At 36.2% G+C, this 22,692-nt stretch overlaps 1 protein-coding gene across 2 annotated transcripts in view; it reads left to right on the plus strand.

Annotated features, from left to right (window-relative positions):
- si:dkey-71h2.2 (low density lipoprotein receptor adapter protein 1) overlaps positions 1 to 22,692 on the plus strand; it is a 60,075-nt gene that overhangs the window by 8,764 nt on the left and 28,619 nt on the right. For both annotated transcript variants that reach the window (XM_038287556.1, XM_038287555.1), the window contains exon 2: positions 21,958 to 22,100. In XM_038287556.1, the coding sequence (XP_038143484.1) occupies positions 21,958 to 22,100 (143 nt within the window). The remainder of the gene's footprint in view (positions 1 to 21,957; positions 22,101 to 22,692) is intronic.

Here is a 22,692-nt window from a genome sequence, read left to right on the forward strand (position 1 = left end):
AAATCTTTTTGAGTAAGTAAGTCCACCTCAAAATGTAATCTGTGTAGTCGGTTTTTCAGAATAACTATCCTACTTCAATATTCTGTTGTTGTTTGGAGTGGTAGACCCCCCGCATAGTCAGACTGGAGAGTCCCAAGTGAAAGATGTTTGAAGCCGGCCAGCCTGTCGGGGATTTCTCTCTGCCATTACCGGCTTAAAATGAACTTAAAACATCTTTTTTAGATTTGTGGTAAAAACTAAATGTACGCCAACCAGAATATAAAATCTAATAAATTTAAATGCCCAGGTTCATCATTTTTAGTTAATGTAGGTATTAAAAATGTTTTAGTCAAGTAATAATGATCAATGCAACAACATTTCAGATTTCTGAACTTCAGCGTTGAATTTTTAGACCCCCAGCTCTGGGAAACAAGGATGCTTCACTTATGATGCAGCATCTCTCAAAGTTGCTTAACACCACCCACTGTAGACTATGCATGTAAATCTGATGCTCTGAAGCCCAGAACAATAAAAAAAAAGAACACAAAACAGCACAATTTCTTAAATTGCAGAGACTCTCAAGTTTTAGCTTTGATTCATTAAATGAGACTAAGATGCTACATTTCTCACTCCATCCCTTCAGGTCGCAGTGATATACATAAAGACAAAGGAATTGTCTTAACAGCTTTGAGAAAGAAACTCTATCTAAGTCTGTTTGTTTTCTTTATCTAATTTTCATGAATCTTTTTCCTGATGGAAGTGGGACAAAGAGTGCATATGTTCATAAATATATATGTATACATGTGGCTTTGGTGACAAATGCTTGAAGTTTTGACATGTACCAGCATGTACCATTTGAACCTGTAGGGAAATTCAACTGCAATGGCCACAGTTCAACCACTTAGCCTGCAATGAGGCAGTTACAGTATGAGACCTGCAATCCAAAACTACCGAAACTCACATTAAATTGTAAAAGAAATGCATAGAAACAACATTAACATTGAAATAATACCCTTTGACTCATATTATGTTATGTTTATGTCCTGTTAAAAGGGAGTTTTTCCTCTCCACTGTCGCTACAAGCGTGCTTAGTGTGAGAGATTGCATTCGAGTCAATGAGTCGATGCAATCAACTGGTTTTCCTTAGAAACCTTTAAATCAATTAGACTGTATGATCTGGTTAACTGTAAAGTGCCTTGAGATGACCTGTGTGCCGCTATAGAAATAAACTGAATTGAATTGAAATTGAATTAAATTACGAAAAGTGGACTTTACACTTCAGAGCACACAATGCATTGTTCTAAGATGAATCCTCATCACACATCAGCAGCTGTCATGCTTTCTCCATTACTCATTTACATCAGTGGCCTATTACTATCTAAAAATCATTACTAATATAAAACATAGTGTCTAAACCAGACTTGCAGAGATTAATCCATGCTATTGTAATGACCTGTTCACTAGCCTTTTCAAACGAGCATTAGACAACTGCAGTTTATCCAAAATGCTGCTGCTCGAGTCTTCACCAGAGCCAGGACATATGACCATATTAGTTCAGTGCTCCGGTCATTGGCTTCCTGTGGCTCAGAGAAAAGACTTTAAAACAGCTCTAGTACCATAATGGTTTAGCACCATAGTACATCTCTGAGACGTTAGGGCCGTACGAACCACCTCGGGCCTTCAGATCGTTAGGGAGGGGTCTCCTGGTGGTCCCTAGAGTCATCACTAAACATGGTGAGGCTGCGTTTCAGTTTCATGCAGCAAGGTCTGGAACAGCCTCATTGAGGATGTAAAACAAACTTCAATTCTGACTGTTTAAGCCCAGGTTGAAAAGATGCCTATTTAGTGTTGCCTATGGCAATTGATTGTATTTAACTACTTCTAATGAATTATATTTATTTTTTATACATTTGTATTGACTGAATTTGATTTATTGTGTTTGTATTGTTGGTGTTGCTGTGAGGCACATTCAGTTGCGTTGTGGATGAAATTGGCTATATAAATAAATTTATCTTGCCTTTTTTGGGGGGCTATGTATTTAGATTGCACATAAAAAATATGTTAATTCTCTAAGAAGATTTAAAAAAATAAATCTTTTCTTCTGACATTTTTTTAATAACATATTTTATTGCCCAGAAACACCTGACGTTCTTTACATTTTGTACCAACGTTAAGGTTTATGCTAAGCCTTTAAGCCAGTAATCATATTTCGGTATCAGCATAGTCCAAACCAGTTTAACTGCTGATTTTCCTTTCTTATTTATTATTCATGATCACATTCTCATCAGTATTCCTAATCATATTCCATGGTCAGATTAGATGATGAAGAGCTGCTAATGAGTTTTAAAGTAGGAAACTTTGAAATAGGAAACCCGTCTAATGGTTTCCTTTTAGCAGCAATCAGAAGTGATCAGCACTGCCTGGTGTTAGTGGCTTGAACTGACCTGATGAATTAAAGCATTAGAATTTTTATAACAAGTGATTTGTTTTTTTATTATAATTTTTTTTTCTATCATAAAATAGTACGATCTGGGTTTATTTCAAATATTTTATTCTCTTTTTGTTTTCAGGTTATGTCTTTTTAAGGTGATTGCAATAACCAAGCCGTTTGATCTATTCTAGATTTGAAATGAATAAAGACAGTACAGTAATGCTGTTTTCTTACACATTGCATTACTGTGTGAACTATAGACTATTTCTGCCTCAGAGGAGAGCTGTTGGCCATGAGCTGAATCCTTCCCAGCAATTATATTAGTTGGATTATTGTCAAAAGGACTTTGCTGACATTTCTGCATAGCTTTCCTTTTTGTCTCACTTTGCAAGCCTCATTATTCCGCTTGGTTTGATATGAAACATGACATTTTTAGAGGCTTTATTTCAATCTTTAACAAACCAAGCAGTCATGTGTATGACTAATGTCCCCTTTAAGCCATACTTGCAGACAAGCTTTAGGTGTGCAATCATTTTTTCTTCCAAGCACACTCTTTTTGTGGGTTGATTAAAATATCTAAACATGAACTGCCTTAGAATATCGGGGCTCAAACATGGATCATAGACGCTATTGAAAGAACAGCTTTAGGGAATAGGTTTACAGTGATACTTTTTGCACTTGATTTGTTTTGGATACTTATTTGTCTAAAATGTTGTGGGAACCCTTCCTTGCTGTTAAAAGAATATTGACTGAATGAACATTCTGCCATGAACAATTTGCTACACTTTTCTACAAAAAAAGGCCAGAGTTTTGTATTTAAAGCAAAATTGGTAAAAGAAAATTTACAAATTGAACTGAATTTGATTACCCACTGAGGAAAGCTCAGGTCTGCCCTGCCATCTCTCATAAACAGACCACTCACTTATATCTAGTAAAATGCCCCTTAAATAGTAATCTTATCATTTTTGTAGGCATCAAGGTTTTCTCCTATTTCTGTTGTGTTTTCTGACTACAGATCCTAACAGAGTTGCTTTTCTAGCATGGGTCATATCTAAGCATGATGAGTAAACTATTTGATAATATACTTAATTAGACGGACTTAAAAGTTTTAGGAATTCCCCTTCAACATCATCTTAGCGTGCTTTTGCTAGTCCAACTTTGGTTTATTGAATAGGCTTCTGATGTGAAAATATTTTAGTACATTTGTGGGACTGGAGAGGTTCTAGATTAGTAATTATGGGTTGACTTTTGGAGACATGACTAGGCCACTCCAGGACCTTGAAATATTTGTTACAGAGCCACTCCTTTGTTGTCTGAGCGATGTGTTTGGGATCATTGTCATACTGGAAGACACAGCCTTGTTCCAATATTAATGCTCTCACTGATGGAATGGGGTTTTTGGATGACAATGCAACTCATTGCTATTACTATTATAGCACATTCTTCTCTGAACACAGATCAATCATCCTGTTCCCTTTGCAGAAAAACAGCCCCAATGCATATTTTTCCCCACATGCTTCAGAGTAGGTATTGTGCTCTTTGGAAGCAACTTTGCATTCTTCTTCGTCCAAACATGAGTTGAGATTTTGCCTCATCTTTTATGTTCTTACCCGACTCTTCTAGATCATTCATATGCTCTCTGGCAAACTACAGATGGGCCCAAGCATGTACTAGCTTAACTAGGGGGGTACATGATTTGAGTCCCTCTTGGCGTAGTGCGTTGCTGGTATTAGCCTTTTTTTTACTACCTCTCTGCTGGTCATTCTTTAGGTTCCTCTGTGTAGTTTTGGGATTTTTTCTCACCATTCTCCTGATCATTTTGTCCTCAGGGGATGAGATCTTCCATGGGCTCGAGATCAGTGGAGATTAACAATGGTGATGTGTTAACACCAGCCTGCTCATCTATTGTTGATTTCCAGTCTGTTGCAGGTCTACAATTTTCTTACTGGTGTCCTTCGGTTGGGTTTGGAATTTGATACATTTTTTGTTTTAGGCTGTGGACAGGAGTATGTTATACAGCTAATGAGTTAAAACTGGGATCATTTATAAGACATGCGTAATAAGTGCTGGACAGAAAAGCTTAGTAAAGAATTCATTATATTAATTCTGTAAGGGCCAAAAATCTTGCTTGTTTGTGGGTAACCAAATACGTATTTTCCACCATGATCCTAGAAAAAAATCTTTACAAATACTAAATCGTGGTTTCCAAGATTTTTTCTCTCATTTCTTCTCGTTTAGTTGAAATTTGCCCATGCTTAAAATTACACACCCATCTCATCTTCCGTAGCACTAGAACTAGTACAATCATTGTTTGACTAGGGATGGAAAGGTTTATGAAAACCGTCCAAACCGTTCGGTTCGACTGTCTCGATGCGATTCGCGTGTGCTGCGTACAGTTCATGCGCTGCTCCTTTTTCTCATAGGGGAAGCGTGTACACTCCAGAGCAGAAGGGGGCGGTACTGCGACCAAAGCAAACCACCAGTAGTAAACAAGAAGAAGAGGAAGCGAAGCAGCGTAGCCGGGTGTAGCAGAAAAAAATCAGTTGTTGTGGAGAATTGTGTCGGAATGGTGAGTGGGAAAGAACTGGAGTTGGAAGACGCGCCAGCAGCACTTTATAGGTCTGCTGTATGGGACCGCTTTGCATTTAGAGTGACCTACGATGATGGCGGAAATAAAGTTGTGGATAAAAGTGCAATAGCAAGCATTGTGCAACACGTTTTGTTTATGCTAACATCACCAAGACCAACATGTCATGCTAACCCCGAAATCCCACATACTCCGTCAGCGCTCCGCTCCGCCCCGCCCCGCTGCGCTCCAGACCGCCTGCGCAAAGCAAAGCCTACAGCCTCCACTGTGGCTCCCATCCGCTCCGCTCTGAGTTCCTTGGAGATCGTAGAGGGCATGCGCAAGATGATTAAATTCAAAGCAGCAAAACATGTGGAAATGATCCAGGGTTTCCGCGGATCATTAAAAATAATTACAATTCATTAATTTTTTGGGATTTTTTTCATTAATTTCATTAATTTTTATGGGATTTCGGTGTAACAATCAACATATACCGAACCGAACCGAACCGAAAACCGTGACCACGAAACCGTGAACCGAACCGAACCGGGGATTTTACGAACTGTTTCACCCCTATGTTTGACTAAATACTTTTTTTGCCCCACTGTATATTAAGTTGCTCAATTGTTTCAAGAAAAGTGACAGCATTCATCTTTGTGTGTATTTCAAAACATCTGGCACAAATGATGTTTGTGTTGCTTTTTATTTACAATAAATAAGTGTTTTTGATCACCCCTTTTTGATTTCAGTTAATAGTGTAAAAAATCTAGGTTGCGTTTTCTAATGAATACATATTTCAGTTCATTGATCTATCTATTTTCACATTTGCAGTGGTTCTAATTTAGACTGAGTTACATCAATTAACACTTTTTTGTTACAATATGTAAAAAAATGCATTCACTTTTAGAGCCATTATAAAATAGAAGTTACCTTTGCTGGTTGACAGCATGCAGAAGTGCTTCTTTATTTTGTTGCAAGCTAAGGATTCGATTAAAATTCAAAAATAAATATAGCAAAGTGGCTGCACTGCAGAAATCTTGACTTTCTGTTTGCTAAGACCATGTCTGCAAGAATCTTATATAACATATGGGATAAAGCAGTTTAACCTATTCTGACAGTTTTCTTGTGTTCTGCAATTGGCCAAGCTGATCCTGAAAGGCACTCAAAAACAAGGCAACCCAGGTAAAATAACACGTTTTTGCACTTTAAACTCTGCAAAAATGTTCACCTTTAGCCAGTAGAAAAAATACCTCTGCAATGGCTTAACAGAACCTATGTCATCTTTAGTACTTTCATAGATTTAACAAAAGTATTTGAGGTTTTGTATTACCTTATTGGTTTATTTAGTAACAATTTGACAGATTAAAAAAAAGCTGCGTTTAAAGAGATAGTTAAAATGTCTGGACAGCTTTTAAACAGAAGCTGATCTAAATATTAAAAAAGCTTCGACCTAAGGACTCTTTCATAACTTTTGTAAAGAATTGCAGTTTTGGAATAAATAATGTACAAAACTTGAAGTTATAATAGAGGGTTTTCGCGAATTTTTGAAAAGACTCGCCCTCTTGAGTTGGAAAAAAAGCTTATGCACAACCATGTACCCGCTTCCAAGAGGGAATGCCTATTAAACACGTGCAAGAGCATACACAAGTCCATTTCTCTTCGTGCACTGCGTGTTTAAAAGTTGCTGTTCTCATAGCTCATACAAGCTTACTGTGTCCGAACGTCCGCCCTAACCTAAGTGGACTTTATAGCAAACTCAGTTAACTGACCGTTCTGACAGATGACCACTACTCTTTGCTCCCTGTTGTTCAGGTAACTCCTCATCCATGGCACGGTGCCTGCGCCATCTTTGTTATTAGTCTCCTCTGTCAATTAGCAACAGCTTCTGGCAACAGCTTTGCGAGGAGAGCTCTCCATGCAAAAGCATTCTGGGATATATCTGCTCTTCTTAGGCTTTTCTTCTCATACACTTCGTAGACACTTTTTCTCTCACGACTATTGCCCATTTTCAAAGAACCTCGGTGAGAAAGGTGAACTTCAATGACTGTCTGAAACCATAGCTTACCACATATACGCCTGAAAGTATGCATGCACAGAAAAAGATAGCTAACGGGACAAGCAGAGGAAGACCTTACAGAAACATATCACTAGAATGATTGAAAATTAGGAGGACAACTTATTCAGATGATCCACCCGGAAAATGAAAGATTGTTCTCTACACCTTTAACAGACAGTAGAAACCGTACAATTATTTAAACCTATTTAAAGGAACCTGTAACAGAGCATGTATGGAGGATCAAGGTAGTGAACTAACATGCTATTTGTACTGTGAGGAAAGGTGCTGCATAACCTTTATATTTTTCACCTCAAAGCTTAACATTAAATGTCTCCTTCCTTGAAAAACTAATTTCATCATTAAACTGTATTTTTCTTTCTTCTGCTTTTTGATGTATTTTCCATGTATTGTGTGACTTCATCAAAGCTTGTGGGCACATGTTTCTTCTCTGTATTGATTTTCTAAAGCATGGCTTCATGTTATTAAGCAGTGTTCTACATCATATATCATCTTTATTTTTGTTCTGAGAGTTGTGTTATGGAAGGTTTATGACATTGTTCCTGTGACTCGAGGGAAAAATGTGCCACAGAAATGTTCAAGGAGGAGGGTACATTTTCCTGTTGATGTTATCCCTCAATTTTCTGTTGTATGCGCTAAGCTTCTACTAATGTCATTGTTGCAGTTTTTGTTCTCTGTCTCTCTCTCTGGGCTGTTTTTAGCACAATTTCCTTTGCCTGAAGTGAAGTACATTATGTAATGGAGAAAAACTGAGAGATCCTATTGTGTTTAGTCAGCTTCCTGCTTGTAAATACTGTACATTTAAGCCACAAGAGTTGAAGTCTTTTTCTGTTTGATGTCAAGGGCAGCCGCCTGTGGATCAGGTTAGAGTGTCACTCTTGCCTGAGAGCCATAATCAAATTGTTTTTGTGTTTGTGTGTGTGTGTGTGTGTGTGAGAGAGAGAGAGAAAAATTAAACACTGCAAATATCTTTTGTTTGTATCTGCAGGCAAATCTTTGCATATTAGCTCAACACTCCTCTCCTAGATAGACAAATCCCATTTCTATTTTTGGGCTTTTAAAATATTCACCTCCCCACACCTTTCACTAGACAAGATGACCCTTTTCTGAGCTCTGCACACAGAGCAAACCCTCTTAAAATAGCCTCATTGCATCTAACTGATGGAGGGAAACCATTGTAGCTCAGTGCTGTCCACAAATTATTTTGTAAATAACTCCATTAATAATTTAATCTATGTTACAAAAAAACAAATTCAAATCTTTGAGATTAAAAATTTTCATAAATATCATGTTTTTCATATTAGCAGCGGGAGATTGAAAAGCTTTTTTTTTTTTTTTTTTTTTTTTTTTTACCCCACTGAGTTGCCATGTCTATGCCTCACGGAGTGTTCACACCATTCTGCTGCAGGTTGTTTGAATTTATTTACAGCCTTGGAGGGAAATGAGAAATCGATGAATAAATAAATTGTTTTCAGTGGAAATTATCCTGTCTCTTCCTCTAAATATTTTATTTTCGGTACCCTCTTCTGTCACATGCACCCCTGGTGAAACATATTTTAGAACTTTTAAAAGAATTAATCTTTCATAGCAGTGGCATAATCTCAAACTGAAAATGTTGCTGCAGGTCTCCAGCGGTGAACTTTGAAGTAGTTTTCTAGCCATCTGCCCTGTGCATGGTGGTAAGATAAACATGGTTCCTAATCCAGCCTTGTTTGTCATGGTTCCTGGTGCTGCTGCATATCTACAGCAATGAGTAAAGATATATGTATATATATATTTATATATATATATAATAGTTTGGCAGCAAACAGTGAGTCAAACTTTTACTTTTTCAAGCACCTCACTCTAGCCGCCTTTCCACATAACCCAACAGTACTTTGAAAGTTAATGCTGAGGTTTAGCAGCTTATGTTGACAAAAGTATGATGAGGGATGTTTTATTTTATTTGAGAAAAATTCCAAAATCAAATTAACTTTTCAAAATTACTGGACATTGGAAACTGTGTGAAATTATGAAACTACAATAAATGTCAAATTAATTTGAAGCTTTTGAAGTGTCTTTACCAGACAGATAAAAAAATCAACAGGGAGCTGCATATCCTTTCGAAAGGTCATAGAAAATGAAAATGAAGCTTTTTTTTTTTTTTGTAAACTTACTTCAGCCAATTATATTTCCTCCTGTTTTTAAAAGTCAGTTTTTGAATGTAATCTATGATTGAAGCACTTACATTGATTGTCACCTCACCCTGGTACTCCAGAGACAGGACACGCGAGAAGGTGAATTATCATGCTGTGTACTACTACCATCCATCACACAGCTGGAGGGGCTGGAAGTGCTTTATCAATTTAGAGAGGATTCCACCGGGATACCCTCACATATTAAAGTGTTGCACACATGTTTGGTCTCAAATGCAATTTTCAGATCTTAAAGGCATTTTTTTCTTCATTAATGGACAGAAAACTCTCAATGTAAAAACATTTTACAAAGAAAGTCTTTTACAGTATTAAATACAGAAACGAAAATCTTTTATATCATCTAATAATTACATGAACTGGTTTCTCTTAGTGGAGCTTTGCCAGTAAAGACTCATGTTCCCATGTTTAGTTTACAGATACATAACTCAGAACAACTGTTTAATACCCTAGAGTTTTTATAAATACAGTGATGTTTTTTTTTTAATGCTAAAGTTGTTAATTCTTTCTGTAGTGAACTTTGTAGCCCCATATTACATAGATGTCTTAGATTTTAATTGCATGTTAGGTCAGACTTTTTGCAAACATATTGACTACCTCAAAAATATCTTAAAGTAATCCAAAGCTGCTATGGGCATTACAGTGAAAGCTTTGCTATAAACATTAGTGTGCAGCTCTATAAAGTTGATTTAAGGTAGTTTTAAAGGACAGTTACAGCGTAGATCATTACTGTATTTATTGACCTCTGCTCTCTGAAAGCTATAAAACTCCTGTATGACATGTTTTTCTTAAGTGCTCCTCCTTGATATGATGTTTTTTATTTATTACTGCATATAAAAAAAAAAAAGATAATAGCCACCACTTTAATGTGTTTACTTTGGCTTCTTAAATAAAACCCTCATTTAACTGCCAATATTAGCCCTAGTTTGCTTGGCTAAGCGTTGTACTACAATATGGTTTCAGTGATGACTCTTGACTTTTACTTTTTTGATTACCTTTTAGTGGTTTTGATATATTGTATGATCTTGTCATTTAACTTTTTTATCTTTAAATTTCTTCATTTTGGCAGGCCTGATGTTTGGATTGAATCAATCACCTGGGGATTAATAGAAGCAGTTAAATACATTATTGTTATTTGCAGTGTGGAATAATGTATTCCCTTACTCAAGTAAGGCGAGGCAAGTTTATGTGTATAGCCAATTCAGTACAAAGACAATTTGTTATTTTACATAAATTAATTAATATATTATGAATAAATAAATAAATAAATAAGAAGAAAAGAAGAATAAAAGCAAGTAAAGATACAAACATGATAAAGCAGGCAGTAAAAGAAATTTAACAGACTACATAATACTGCAGTTAACAGTTTAACTTAAGTTTAACAGTCAAACACAGTTCTAAACAAATATTTTTTAACTTTGACTTGCAATAAATCAGGTTTTTAGCGCTTTTACAGTTTTCTGAAAGTCTGTTCCAGATAAGTGGAGCATAGGAACTAAATGCTGCTTCTCCATGTTTGGTTCTAGTTCTCTGTGAACAGAGTAGACTTTAACTAGACAACAATTCTGTTATGTATTAAGGTGCTGATTCATTCAATGATTTATAGACTAACAGAAGGATTTTAAAGTCTGTTCTCTCTGAGCTACAGATCTCTCCTGTGCTCTACTCTCTTAGATATAGTGAGAACACGTTCAGCGTTTTGGATCAGCTGCAGCTCTCTGATGGACATTTTGGCATGCCTGTGAAGATACTGTTGCAGTAATCAATTCTACTAAAGATAAATGCATGAATTAGTTTTTTAAGATCCTGCTAGGAGATCAGTCCTTTAATCCTGGAGATGTTCTGCAGGTGATAAAAGGCTGATTTAGTAACTGCCTTTATGTGCCTCTGAAGCTTCAGGTCTGAGTCCATAATGACGCCAAGATTTCAGGCATAATCAGAGGTTTCAAGATGTACTAACTGAAGCTGTAAGCCAGTGGTTCTCAAACTTTTTCTGTCATTCCCCACTTTGGACAAGGGGGAATTTTCAAGCCCCGCCTGTCCCCATCGCCCCAACACAATGCTAATGAAATATGCAACAATCTTAAAATGTTCCAATTTTACTGAAGTAACAAGTAGTATCTAAATACAAACTATCTACATCAAATAACAGCAAGCTAAAAAATAAAGAAAATAAAAATGCAGCTGTGTCAAAATTTGTATCAAGCTCAAAGATAGAAAAAATTAAAGTGCCACTCTGCAATCTGTTAATAAAAGAAAAGAAGTGAAATCCATCTGGCAAGACAGGTCTATTTATCCCTGCATTAGTGGCTGCAATGAGCCTGTTTTGCATTGCACAGTTTCTCAAAACGGGGTTGCAGGCTTGATACTGCCACTCTCAAGTCATGCTCAATGTTCAGCTGAGATCTGTATTTTGTTTTCATTGAAGCAACAGCTGAAAAGCCCATCTCACAGAGATATGATGTGGCAAAGGGAAGAAGAATGCACACAGCTCTCTGCCCGATGAGTGGATACTCCCTCTCCACTCCTAACCAGAATTCACTATTAGTCTGAGCATTAAACCTGAGCTTCAGGGTGGAGTCAGACGTCATTTCAATAAACTGGTCCTCCTCAGCAGACCTAAAATCAGCAGGTGCTGCAGACAGAATAGGAAAAAATAGACTTACTTTATTTTTCATTGCATAATAAACTAATAAAATATTTCAAATTCAGTTATTTATGATCAACCTGCGCCGTCAATCCCGGCGCATGTGCGCTTTATTTGCAGTCTGGACGCTAAAGTTAAACATGCTGTGTCTCTGCTCTGACTGCAGCGCTGAGAGGGACTCCTGCGATAGCGGGGGAGAACGGGGTTGGGACGGAGGAGGCGCCCCACGGCAGCACCTGCCGCTGGAGGACAAGAAAAGGAACGATACGTGCTTTCACGTAAGAGTCTCCAAAAGTCGCTAGATTTGTCGCTAGTCGCTTTTTTGAAAAAGAGTCGCTGGAGGGGTCTGAAATATAGCGACAAAGTCGCTGAGTTGGCAACACTGGGGCGCGAAAGTTTATTCCGTTACAAATAATATGCCGACGTCACGTCAATAATTATTTTGGCACTTCAGTTCCAGGTGAAATGTTTCTCATATCTAATGTTCTTTTAATTAGACTGCATGTAGGCTAGTAATGATTACTTTGTGGGTTTGATTGGTCTAAAAAGCGGCAACATACAGCTATAAGGACAGTTTGCTCTCACACGTTCTACATTTATAGTCACACACACACACACACCGGAACTTGGCGCGCCCCACCTGTCACGTCTCAATTCCCCACCAGTGGGTCGCGCCACACACTTTGAGAACCGCGGCTGTAAGCCAACTCTGGATCTCTCCTCATGTGGTCTGAAAATGATTGCCTCGTTTTTTTCTTTATTCAGTTGGAGAAAATAATGCCGCATCCATGTATAGATCTGTTCTAAGCATCTAGCCAAAGCTCTGATGTGGTCAATGTCACCTGGTGACGTTGTTATGTAAAGCTGTGTGTCATGTGCATAGTTATGGTAACTGGTGATGTTTGCTATAATCTGAAGGGAGAGTGTAGATATCGAATGGGGGGGTGGGGGGGGCAGAATGGAGCCTTGAGGAACTCTGCATGGGATTTTTCTTGTCTCTGATTTAAGTTCCCTACATACACATTGTAGTGTCTTTCAAATAGGATTTAAACCAGACCAGTGCTGTACCAGAAAGGCAGACCCAGTTTTCCACTGGTTGTAATAAAATCAAGTGATCAAAAGTATCACATGCTGCACTGAGGTCCAGTAATACCAGCACTGTGATTCTTCCACAATAAGAATTGATACAGATATCATTGAGCACCGTAATCAGGGCAGTGCTGTGGTTTGAAATCTGACTGAGAAGGTTGCCCAAATATTAAGTCAGCTTTTTTTTGTATGAGCAAACTATTAATACCTTCTTGGTGTGTGATACCTGAGCTGGTAGTCTGCTAGCTTGTGATATAAATTTTTGGTACATTCTTTAGTTTTTGGTTTTGCTCTGTCTTGATTATTTTGATTATTGGGTAATTATTTAGCCAATTTGAAGTGTTACATTTAGATATTGATGAAAATAGTCTGTGGCATGTTTCTACAAAATGTAGGGATCAACAGATAGCTGTCTGCTTTTGCAGGGCACTGCTTAAAGTGACTATTGCAAACTTGTAACAGCTGCCTGGAGACTAACCCTGCAATGCAATCATGTTTTACCTGATATCTGTTGAGTTTTGAGAGACGGTTCAATCTTTTCTGATCACTTGATTTTTTGTTGTATACTTACTGACTGAAGGGATCATGAAAAGATGACATTTTAATTCAAAATCAGATGGTGGCACTCACAACCAGAGATATTGAACCAACACAGAACTGATTGAGGGTTGGGATAAAACAATTTCTTATAACTTCAAATATTTTGAGGTTAGTCCTAAAATAACTGAATTGATATTCAGATATTATATGCCTTGCCCATGTGCCTCACTGGAAGAAGTTTTAAAGTTTCTTTTAGTCAAGAAATGTGGAAGGATTCATAGATAAGGGCATTTGTTTTTAGCCATCATGCCCAGCTTCAAAGGAAATTGTTTTTAGGCAGTTTTCAAGAGATTTGCGAAAGCTTCTTATAGTGCTTGAACATTTTTGTTTTCTTTAATTTAGTTCTGTCTCCAATTCCTCCTAAAAACAGAAATAGAACTGAAATGTTTATACCCCCTGGGGCTAACAGCAGAGAGTGTTGATACTGTAATTTTCCAGAACAATCCTATATCTGGGAATCAGCTCAATGTGCTGCATAAAAAGCAACCATGAGATAAAATTCTTATCTGCTTGCCTGCCTCAGTCATCCTCCACCTCACCATACTGGCCAAACACAAACTGATAGCATCTACAGAGTAAATATTAGCCCGATTTTCACACCGGGATGTCAGCTATAAATGGAGTACAGGAAATCATCAAGGACCATAACCTGGCTGCCTGTGGACTCTTCTGCAACCTAAAGTGGAGAAGATAAGGCTCTTTCACTGCGGGATGTGTAAACATCAGTTACTAATTAATGATTCACAGAGGCTTCAGACGATGGTTTGAGCGTTGAGGGTTATATTTTGCATAATAGCTGCAGAGGGAGGTAATTAGCATTCAAGATATATAGTTTGCTTTTTTAAACCAAGAGATACTTTATTACTGGTCTCTTCTGTCTTTAAAATGTCTTCATGAAACTGCAGCTTTGAATCAAAAGAAATATTGTGCTACTCCGGGAACTGATGACAGATTACATTTTCAGGTTAAACAGCGTATAGAGTAAAACATTCAAAGTTGAATTTATAGTCAGCTTTTTCTCCTGCTTTATACTGACTTGTATGGCTTAATACAAAGCTCAAGCATATCATCATACAGGCTTCCCCCTGCTTCTTTTATAGTTAATGTCAGTCTTTAAAAGATTGAAATTTGCATTGGCCCAATTTGCTCATTCAAAAGAATTCCCAGGATCATTATGATGAACAGCGGATATGGAGATAGAAGTGAATGCCTTCAGTAAGAGTTATGCTGAAAATGAAATTATGGTGAACGAGACGTACGCTCTCTCATTTATTCAAGGAGCTCTAGGGAATTTCTGATGGAATTAGCTTTCTTCTTAGACCTTTTGATTGCTGTTCCTATAATAGAAATTATTCTTTGTAAAGACACAATTAAAAATGTTGAATACAAGTGTGTGTCAAGAAAAAAAATGAAATGTTGTTTTTGTTTTTTTTGTTCTGACAGGTGTAACTGTGTTATTTGTGTGGGTTTTTTTTATTTTTTTTTTTTTTTTTACATTTTATTGTTTATAAGCTGAATGTTCAAATTCTCAAATTCATCACATTAATATCGCCTTAATAGAAATATATGTTTTCAGGCCTACTGAAAACATCAGATCCCTTTTTCTATTGCTTATTCTTACACAAAATCCTAAGTGTTTTTTTTTTCCTCAAAACAAAAACACCCCACCCATGCTTGGTGTTGCTCATTCATGCTCACTGTCCGACTTACAGGGTGTTTCAAGCTGTTTAAGTTTTATACCTAATCGTTAAGTTTATGATCCAGATATAGCCAAAGCATTGGCCTTATGATGGCAGCTGCAGCAGCAACAACAAGAAAAAAATCATGACTCTATTTACTCATCCACTCAATGAATGTCATGATACTATGAATAACTGCTCGCTCAAAGTTTGTAGATTTTAGAAAGATTGTCTTAAAAGAGTAAAACTAATCTTTTGGAAACCACAATCATGGCAATGCTAAATATTTCTTTTTCCTATGGACCAAATTTCAATATCTTAACAATTTAATGAAAATAAAACAGAATGAAATATCTTGTCCTCAAATTTAAAGCTCTACCACAGTAACCTATATCAAACTAGTACTGATGGTGGGTTGTAAATATGTTATGTCGGTTAAGAGATTTAGAGAAGGAATGATTAACTATCTCTACAAGGAGGTTTGCCAGTTGAACCTGGTAATCCAGCTGACTGTTATCTGAACCCTTTTTTGTTGTTTATCCTCTTTGCTTGAAGCTGAGCCAAGTTGTTCAGACAGGCTTTTTGCAGATTCCACCTCCCAGTTACTGCTGGGCTGTTAGCAATGGAGCCCTGGGTTGCCTGGCAACATCATCTGTTTGATTGACTTTATTTATACCGGTTGTTTCATGACTGTATTTATTTGGTTAAGTCAATTCAATTTATTAATACATCACTTATTGTAAACAAATTTCGGTTGTGGACATTATAGGCAAGGCAAGTTTATTGTATATGTTTAGTTTATGCATAGCAACATTCAATACAATGACAATTGAAAGTGCTTTACGTTTATTAAACAATCCTATAGAAGAAAAATAAAATCAAAATCAAAGAAAACATGATAAAAGCAGATAATAAAAGAAAAACAAAACAGTTGGACCAAATCTGAAACTAATTATACCTCAGTCAACAGTTTAACTTCAGCAGTCAAAATTAACTCTTTGTTAGATATGTTGGCTATCCAGCTCAGAAGACTATTACAGACCGAATTCAGTAACACAAAATACACAACTAATCATCAGCTTTTTCAACACCATATTAAAACATCATAATGACTATCAGATCTCTTTTAATAACGAAAAAGATTTTGATTTTTTTTTCTGTCAAGATACTTCTAAACTGTCACTTTTTATTAAAGTGCAGTATTCTGTCCTGAATCAAATTCATTTGAAATTTCAGCTTTTAGTTATTACACTGATTCCATGAAAACATGGCTCAACAACACCAAATTTTCTGTAGCACATTGTGTTTTGAGGAACATTCCCTCCTTCATTTTCCACCTGCCCCCTGCTGTAAATATGCCTAGAACCGGCCCTGGTCAGTATTGTGTTGGGTTCTGGAGTGGAATGTCCTGACTGAGAGGTAACCAGCACCCCAGAGGGGATCTAGTTAGGTATTCTCTTAGAAACTACATGAAAGCTGGGTTGTTCTTTCAAACTTGTTTTCTGGCAAATGCCAGAGGAAACGAGGACCCAAACGGTAAAGGGTAGTATAAGGGCAGATTTAAGCAAGCAGTGCAGAGAAAAAGCTTGAAAGGAAAGACTTTACTTGAATGAAACCAGTTTCATCCACCCCTCCCAGTTACTCATGCTATCCCAACCCACCACCTTCCCTGAATGTGCGTCCTATTTTCCTTGTCAAGGTGGCGTCCCAGATTTAAATCTCCAGCAGAAGAGTAAAACACTGAGGCAGAGAGATTATATTATGGAAGATTTAAAGAATCCTGGTATCACTGGGGTCCTCAAAGCGTACCGACTTCTTCTTCAATCAAGCTGCTTTATTTTTCTATTAGATATTGTCCTACTTTCTGACCTGTTGGGAATTAAAGAAGGAATAGATTTTTTTAGTTATATTATTTTGACCCCAAAGCAGACACTGATTAAAACAAATTTCAGCATGTAACCTAAGGACTTTGCCTGCCTGCGCAGATGCCCTTTTTCTTGTATTATTCCTATGTGTATTCATCAGTGTACTTCTGTTTGCGTTATTAATTAACCACCGGTTAAAGTGTTGAGCCAAAGGAGAATTCACCCGGGTACAATTTTGGCTTCTCAGAGTAAATTAAATTACGAACATGGATTTCATTGTAACAGCTGCTTGGGCCTTAAGGCGTAAAGCACACATCGTGCCTATTATGCTTCAACGGTTGGCCAATACAGCACTGCTCGTTTTAGTTCATACATCCTGGCCTCGTATCCCACAGGAGTATTTTTGTACCTTTCCTGTAAATGCAGTTTAAGATTCCATGTGGTAAAAGTTCATCGGTTTGCCCTGAGCTGTTGTGCATTGATTTATGCAGTGTGTCAAAACAATGAGTTGCTTTTTTGTGTTTGTGCACATAATAGAATCAGTGCCTTTGTTGCAATATGCTCAGTATTAAATTATTTCCAGGCTCTGATTTATTAAACAGAGAAATGTCATGAGGGCTGCCATAAAACATTGACTCTTTGCTAATATTTAAATTGAATCATGTAAACAAATGTTTTAGTAGTCTTGCATTCATGTCATGACACATGCTGTTTCTCTAAAAGTTCACCAAAACCACTAAAGCATGTTTTTAGAGGATTTTCTTTAACTTTCTAAAATCCAATTAGCTACCCCTTTTCCTGTCACTCTTATCAGTCCCATTCCCTCTTGGACTGGATGTATTAAAAATTTAGGCATTACTCTTTCGGATGGGGGGATGTGATATATTGGAAACCCTGAAGCATCAACATAAAGCTGTTAAATAATTCATTGATGTTTCCTAGTGAAGATGCAACATGGGCTGTAGCAGTTAGTCCTGTGGTGTTCTGATGTTTTGAAAAATAAACGGAGCAATGTAAATGTTTTGACCAGGGTTTGATCATTTTTTTTTTTTATTCAGTTAAGATTTTTTTTTACTTTATTGTACGATGGAGTATTAGGGCCAGGCTACAGATTTTTTTTTGTTATTTCGAGAATAAAGTCGTAACGGTACGAGAATAAAGTTGTAACATTACGAGAATAAAGTTGTAACGGTACGAGAATAAAGTTGTAACATTAAGAGAATAAAGTAGTTATATTACGATAATAAAGTCATTATATTACAAGAATAAAGTCATAACATTACGAGAATAAAGTCGTAATATTACAAGAATTAAGTCATCATATCACAATCCGTTTCAGAAAGAAACCTTTGAGCTCCGACCAGCTATTGACGGCTGACCAGCACCACCAAACAGCAACTTGAGTCCACTTTGACATACTGCCCAATTTGATTCTGGTGTGCTTGAAGATTTCCTTATATGTGAAACCAGAGCCAAAGTATAACTTCACATAATGCTTGACATTCCTCGTTTTAGGGAAGACAATGCATCTTGTAAGAATTTTATGACTTCTTGTTGTGATTTTATTTTCGTAATTTTTTTTACTTTATTCAGTTAGTGTTACAACTTTATTCTTGTAATTTTACGACTTTATTCTCATAATTTTAAGACTTTATTGTCATAATTTTATGACTTTATTCTCATAATGTTACGAGTTTATTCTTACAATGTTAAGACTTTATTGTTGTAATTTTATGAGTATTCTCGTTGTGACCTTATTTTCGTAATTTTATTACTTTATTCTGGTAGTGTTACAACTTTATTCTCGTAATTTTAGGACTTTATTCTCATAATTGTATGATTTTATTCTCATAATTTTATGACTTTATTCTTGCAATTTTACTACTTTATTCTCATAATGTTACGACTTTATTTTTGTAATTTTATGACTATTCTCATTGTGACTTTATTCTCGTAATGTTACTTTATTTTCGAAATGGAAAAAGAAAATCTCTAGCCTGGGCCTAATACTACTTTGTAGTTTTGAACATTATTTTATAGGAAAAGGTATGGGGAAGATAGGGGAGCACATGCAAGAAATTGCTCAAGACAAAGTGAGCTACCCAGTGCCTCCAGTGGTCATTTTTTTATGTGTCCAAATACCCAAATTACCTTAAAAACTTAATATAAAAATTATTTTTAACTGTTCTGATTTTACTTTGGTTTAAGCCTGAACAGATGCACAGTTGAAAGGCATAGGCTGCTATATGATTCGCATGGTATGATACCTGGGATAAAACATAATTAATATTACAGTATCTGCACAGAAATAAAAAAAATAAAAAATTACCTAATTAATTCTTTTTTGTAAAGAAAATCAGCTATTATTCCTTCTACAGCTAAAATAATGCAACAATTGGATTCTTTTACTGATTCTCATAAGTTTTCCTTAGTCATTTATACACAGGTTTAAAAAATGTAATGTATTAGCAATTGCCGTAGTGGTTTACAAATATCTGTTAAGAAGAATATTCTACACTGTTTTGATGTTTAGGAGAGTAACACTGGAATTGCAACAAAGTGAAATTAGCTTGACAGTTAGCCGGGCTAACTGTTAAGGATGCTATCTAACAAATGTGTAGTTTATAGCTTTACAGGTCTGTTGTTGAATCATCATTATTTGAATGATGCGTGGCACTCCTTTAGTTTACAAACCACAGCTACAACCAGCTGTCAGCAGTCAGCATTTCATAAGGATGGAGAAAGAAGAATTTTAAATAAATAAAAACAATGTTTTTTTTCTTGAAACCAATAAGCTTCTTTATTTATTTGAAAATGCATTCAACATGCTTATTTTCTTTAAATATTGCTATTGTATGAAATACACACAGTAAGTGTTTAAAAGTATTTCATTGTTGCACTTAGTTACTGATACAAAGGTGTTACTGCCTTCTAGCTGGCCGCTATGAATGATGCTCCTGAAAATAAAGAAATAACCATAATAGTTTAGTGAAACTAACATTTAAACCTAGAAGAAAAACAGTCTGGGGAAAAAAAGCAGCTTCAAATATATACATTTTATGACGGATCTTGCAGCTACAAATAGCTTAACTCTATCTGTTATTTCCTAATTTGTAATTAATAAGGGCATATGGAAGTTTTGCAGTTTTGGTCTGAGTTAATGAAAATGCCTATTAGATGGGGTTCGGATAATGGCAGAATTTAATACTATATTAATTCTCTGGATGCTGGTATGTAGTCAGCCTCTTATTCTATTTTGTTATAACATATAAAGACGATTTGATCTGCTTTAACTTGTGCAGATGCTTTAGGAAAACAAGAATTAATATAAATTTTCCAGGAAATCAGAGGTCTTATAGAGAGAAACCAAAGGCCTTAACTTTTTTAAGCAAAGCATGAAACACCGGTTCTTTAATTTGAACTACAAACAAAGGTCATATTAAAAAAAGGAAGGTATTTCACACATGTATCAAACTTTATATTATATTAAAAATGTATAAGCCCCAGGTATTGAACAAAAAGTAGTTCAAGGATGATATGAATGTGATAAATTGCAACACTCTTTTCACAACAGGTTTTTCTTTTTCTCTACCCCAGCTCTCATGTTCACCGTAAATTGTTTCAACATTTTCTTTTTATAGCTATTGGGTTTAACCCATTAAATTAAAAATGAAAATGTGTTCCCTGTGGTTTGATTAGGCATTGAAGAAAACCCACCCCAAGAGCTAAAACAATATATTTACTACACAAAGTCAGAGTTATGTCCCTCTACTACAGCCCAGGACATTTGCATTCATTACCACCAATTGTTCCCCCCTCTCTGTACCAACCTCCAACTTTGATTGAAGAACGGTTAATAATTCAGCACTATGAGGCCTTGTAGTTGCCTTCACAGCTGCATGGGGTCTGCCAGTGACAGATGGCTCAAAACACATGGCGACTTTAGTGCCAGTATGCTCCTCATTAATGCTGGACACTGTGATGAGGCTTCCTTTTCCCATTCTCTCCAGCCAGTAGTTGGATGCTATGAATTCACTTATACCAAAAGAAAGAATGCAGCAAATTGCTGAAAATGAACAGTTTACATACTGGCTAAAAGGCTTTTGTGTTTTAGTTTGTTTGTTTTTATAGATGAAAGCCTTGAAATGCTGTAGATCCTGTAATTAGACGTGTAATACCGGTAACTCAAGTTTTTACTTAATTCCTGATGTGAACTGTTGATTAACTATACATTGTTCTTCTGTTGCCCACTGATACAATATGCAGATTTCTACAGAAAGACTCCCTTTATAAACAAGTGATTAATAGTTACTGAACTATCTACTAATGCACCCATAAACATGTCAAGTCATGATTAAGAATTTGGGGTGCCTTATTTAAAGGATGACTCATAAGTTAAACTGAATTTTTTTTTTATATATGTATATATATTGTAATCCACGGGCTATTTAAACCTGTATTATAGTTGCTTAATAATGTCTTATTTATAGCATAAAACTTCATGAATTCTATGTTTTTTAAGGTGTTGGGATTATTCTTTGTCTAAGCTCAGCTGTGAAGCTTCCATGCAGCACTTAACAGATACCAGTTTTTACTGAATTGTCTGGTTTCTTTTATTTCCAATGGATCATTTGAGCTTTTTTCTCTTGGCATATTATGTGTTGTCATCATGCAATGTAATCCTTTGAATGTATACAGTTAGAATACATATTTCTACACTGTTGTGTGGTCAGAATATTTAGTTAAACACATTTAGCTATTTAATCACAATCCATGACCTAATGAAGGTAGGTCAAAAAGATAATTATGGGTGTCCTGTTGTTTTGTCCAATCAGAGCTGCCAGAAAACTGGACAGACACAAAGGAGACCCTGCTGGAAGGGATGGTGTTCAACGTTAAGTACCTTGGTATGACTCTGGTGGGACAACCTAAAGGAGAGGAAATGGCCTCAGCTGCCATTCGAAGAATTGTTGCAATGGTAAGTAATCTAGAAAGAAAAATAAATGTTGACAGTTGCATTGCCTTTTTTGTAGACACGCCCCTTATTTGGTAAATTTAAAAATGAATTTGGTTCAAAATCCAGTGTAAATTGCAATATGAATGTCTTTATTTAATGTTTTGGAGCTAGGTTAAAAACTAGAAGACTAGTAGAATCAGACGTAACAGATGGTGGCTTTAGCAGTTTGATATTTCATGCATTTGCAAGAGCCAGAATGGTTCTGAAGTAACCTAATTTGAATAAAAAATCATAAACATATAATACTATGAAAGGTAAGGCAGCAGATGAAGATTATGAAGGACTGGAAGGAGAAAGAATCCTGGTGCTTAAACTTATGTATCCTTTTTACTGAAATGCCAAGGGCAATTTATTATCGCAGTAGTAAAAAAAAAAAAGGGTAAGGAAAAGAAAGCATCAGCATACATTTAATAGATAAAGACTCAACCAACTTTCTTCTATAGGTTACAAATAAAGGTTAAGAAGCAGATATACTAGTTTAAAAAATGCTACATCTCAGTGCGCTGACAAATTCATACAGCCATGAGAGATTAGAGCCATGGTGGGTATCCCC

The sequence above is a fragment of the Cyprinodon tularosa genome, unplaced genomic scaffold (genome assembly GCF_016077235.1).
Source record: "Cyprinodon tularosa strain WSP-4 unplaced genomic scaffold, ASM1607723v1 ctg24, whole genome shotgun sequence".
Taxonomy (NCBI): Eukaryota; Metazoa; Chordata; class Actinopteri; order Cyprinodontiformes; family Cyprinodontidae; genus Cyprinodon; species Cyprinodon tularosa.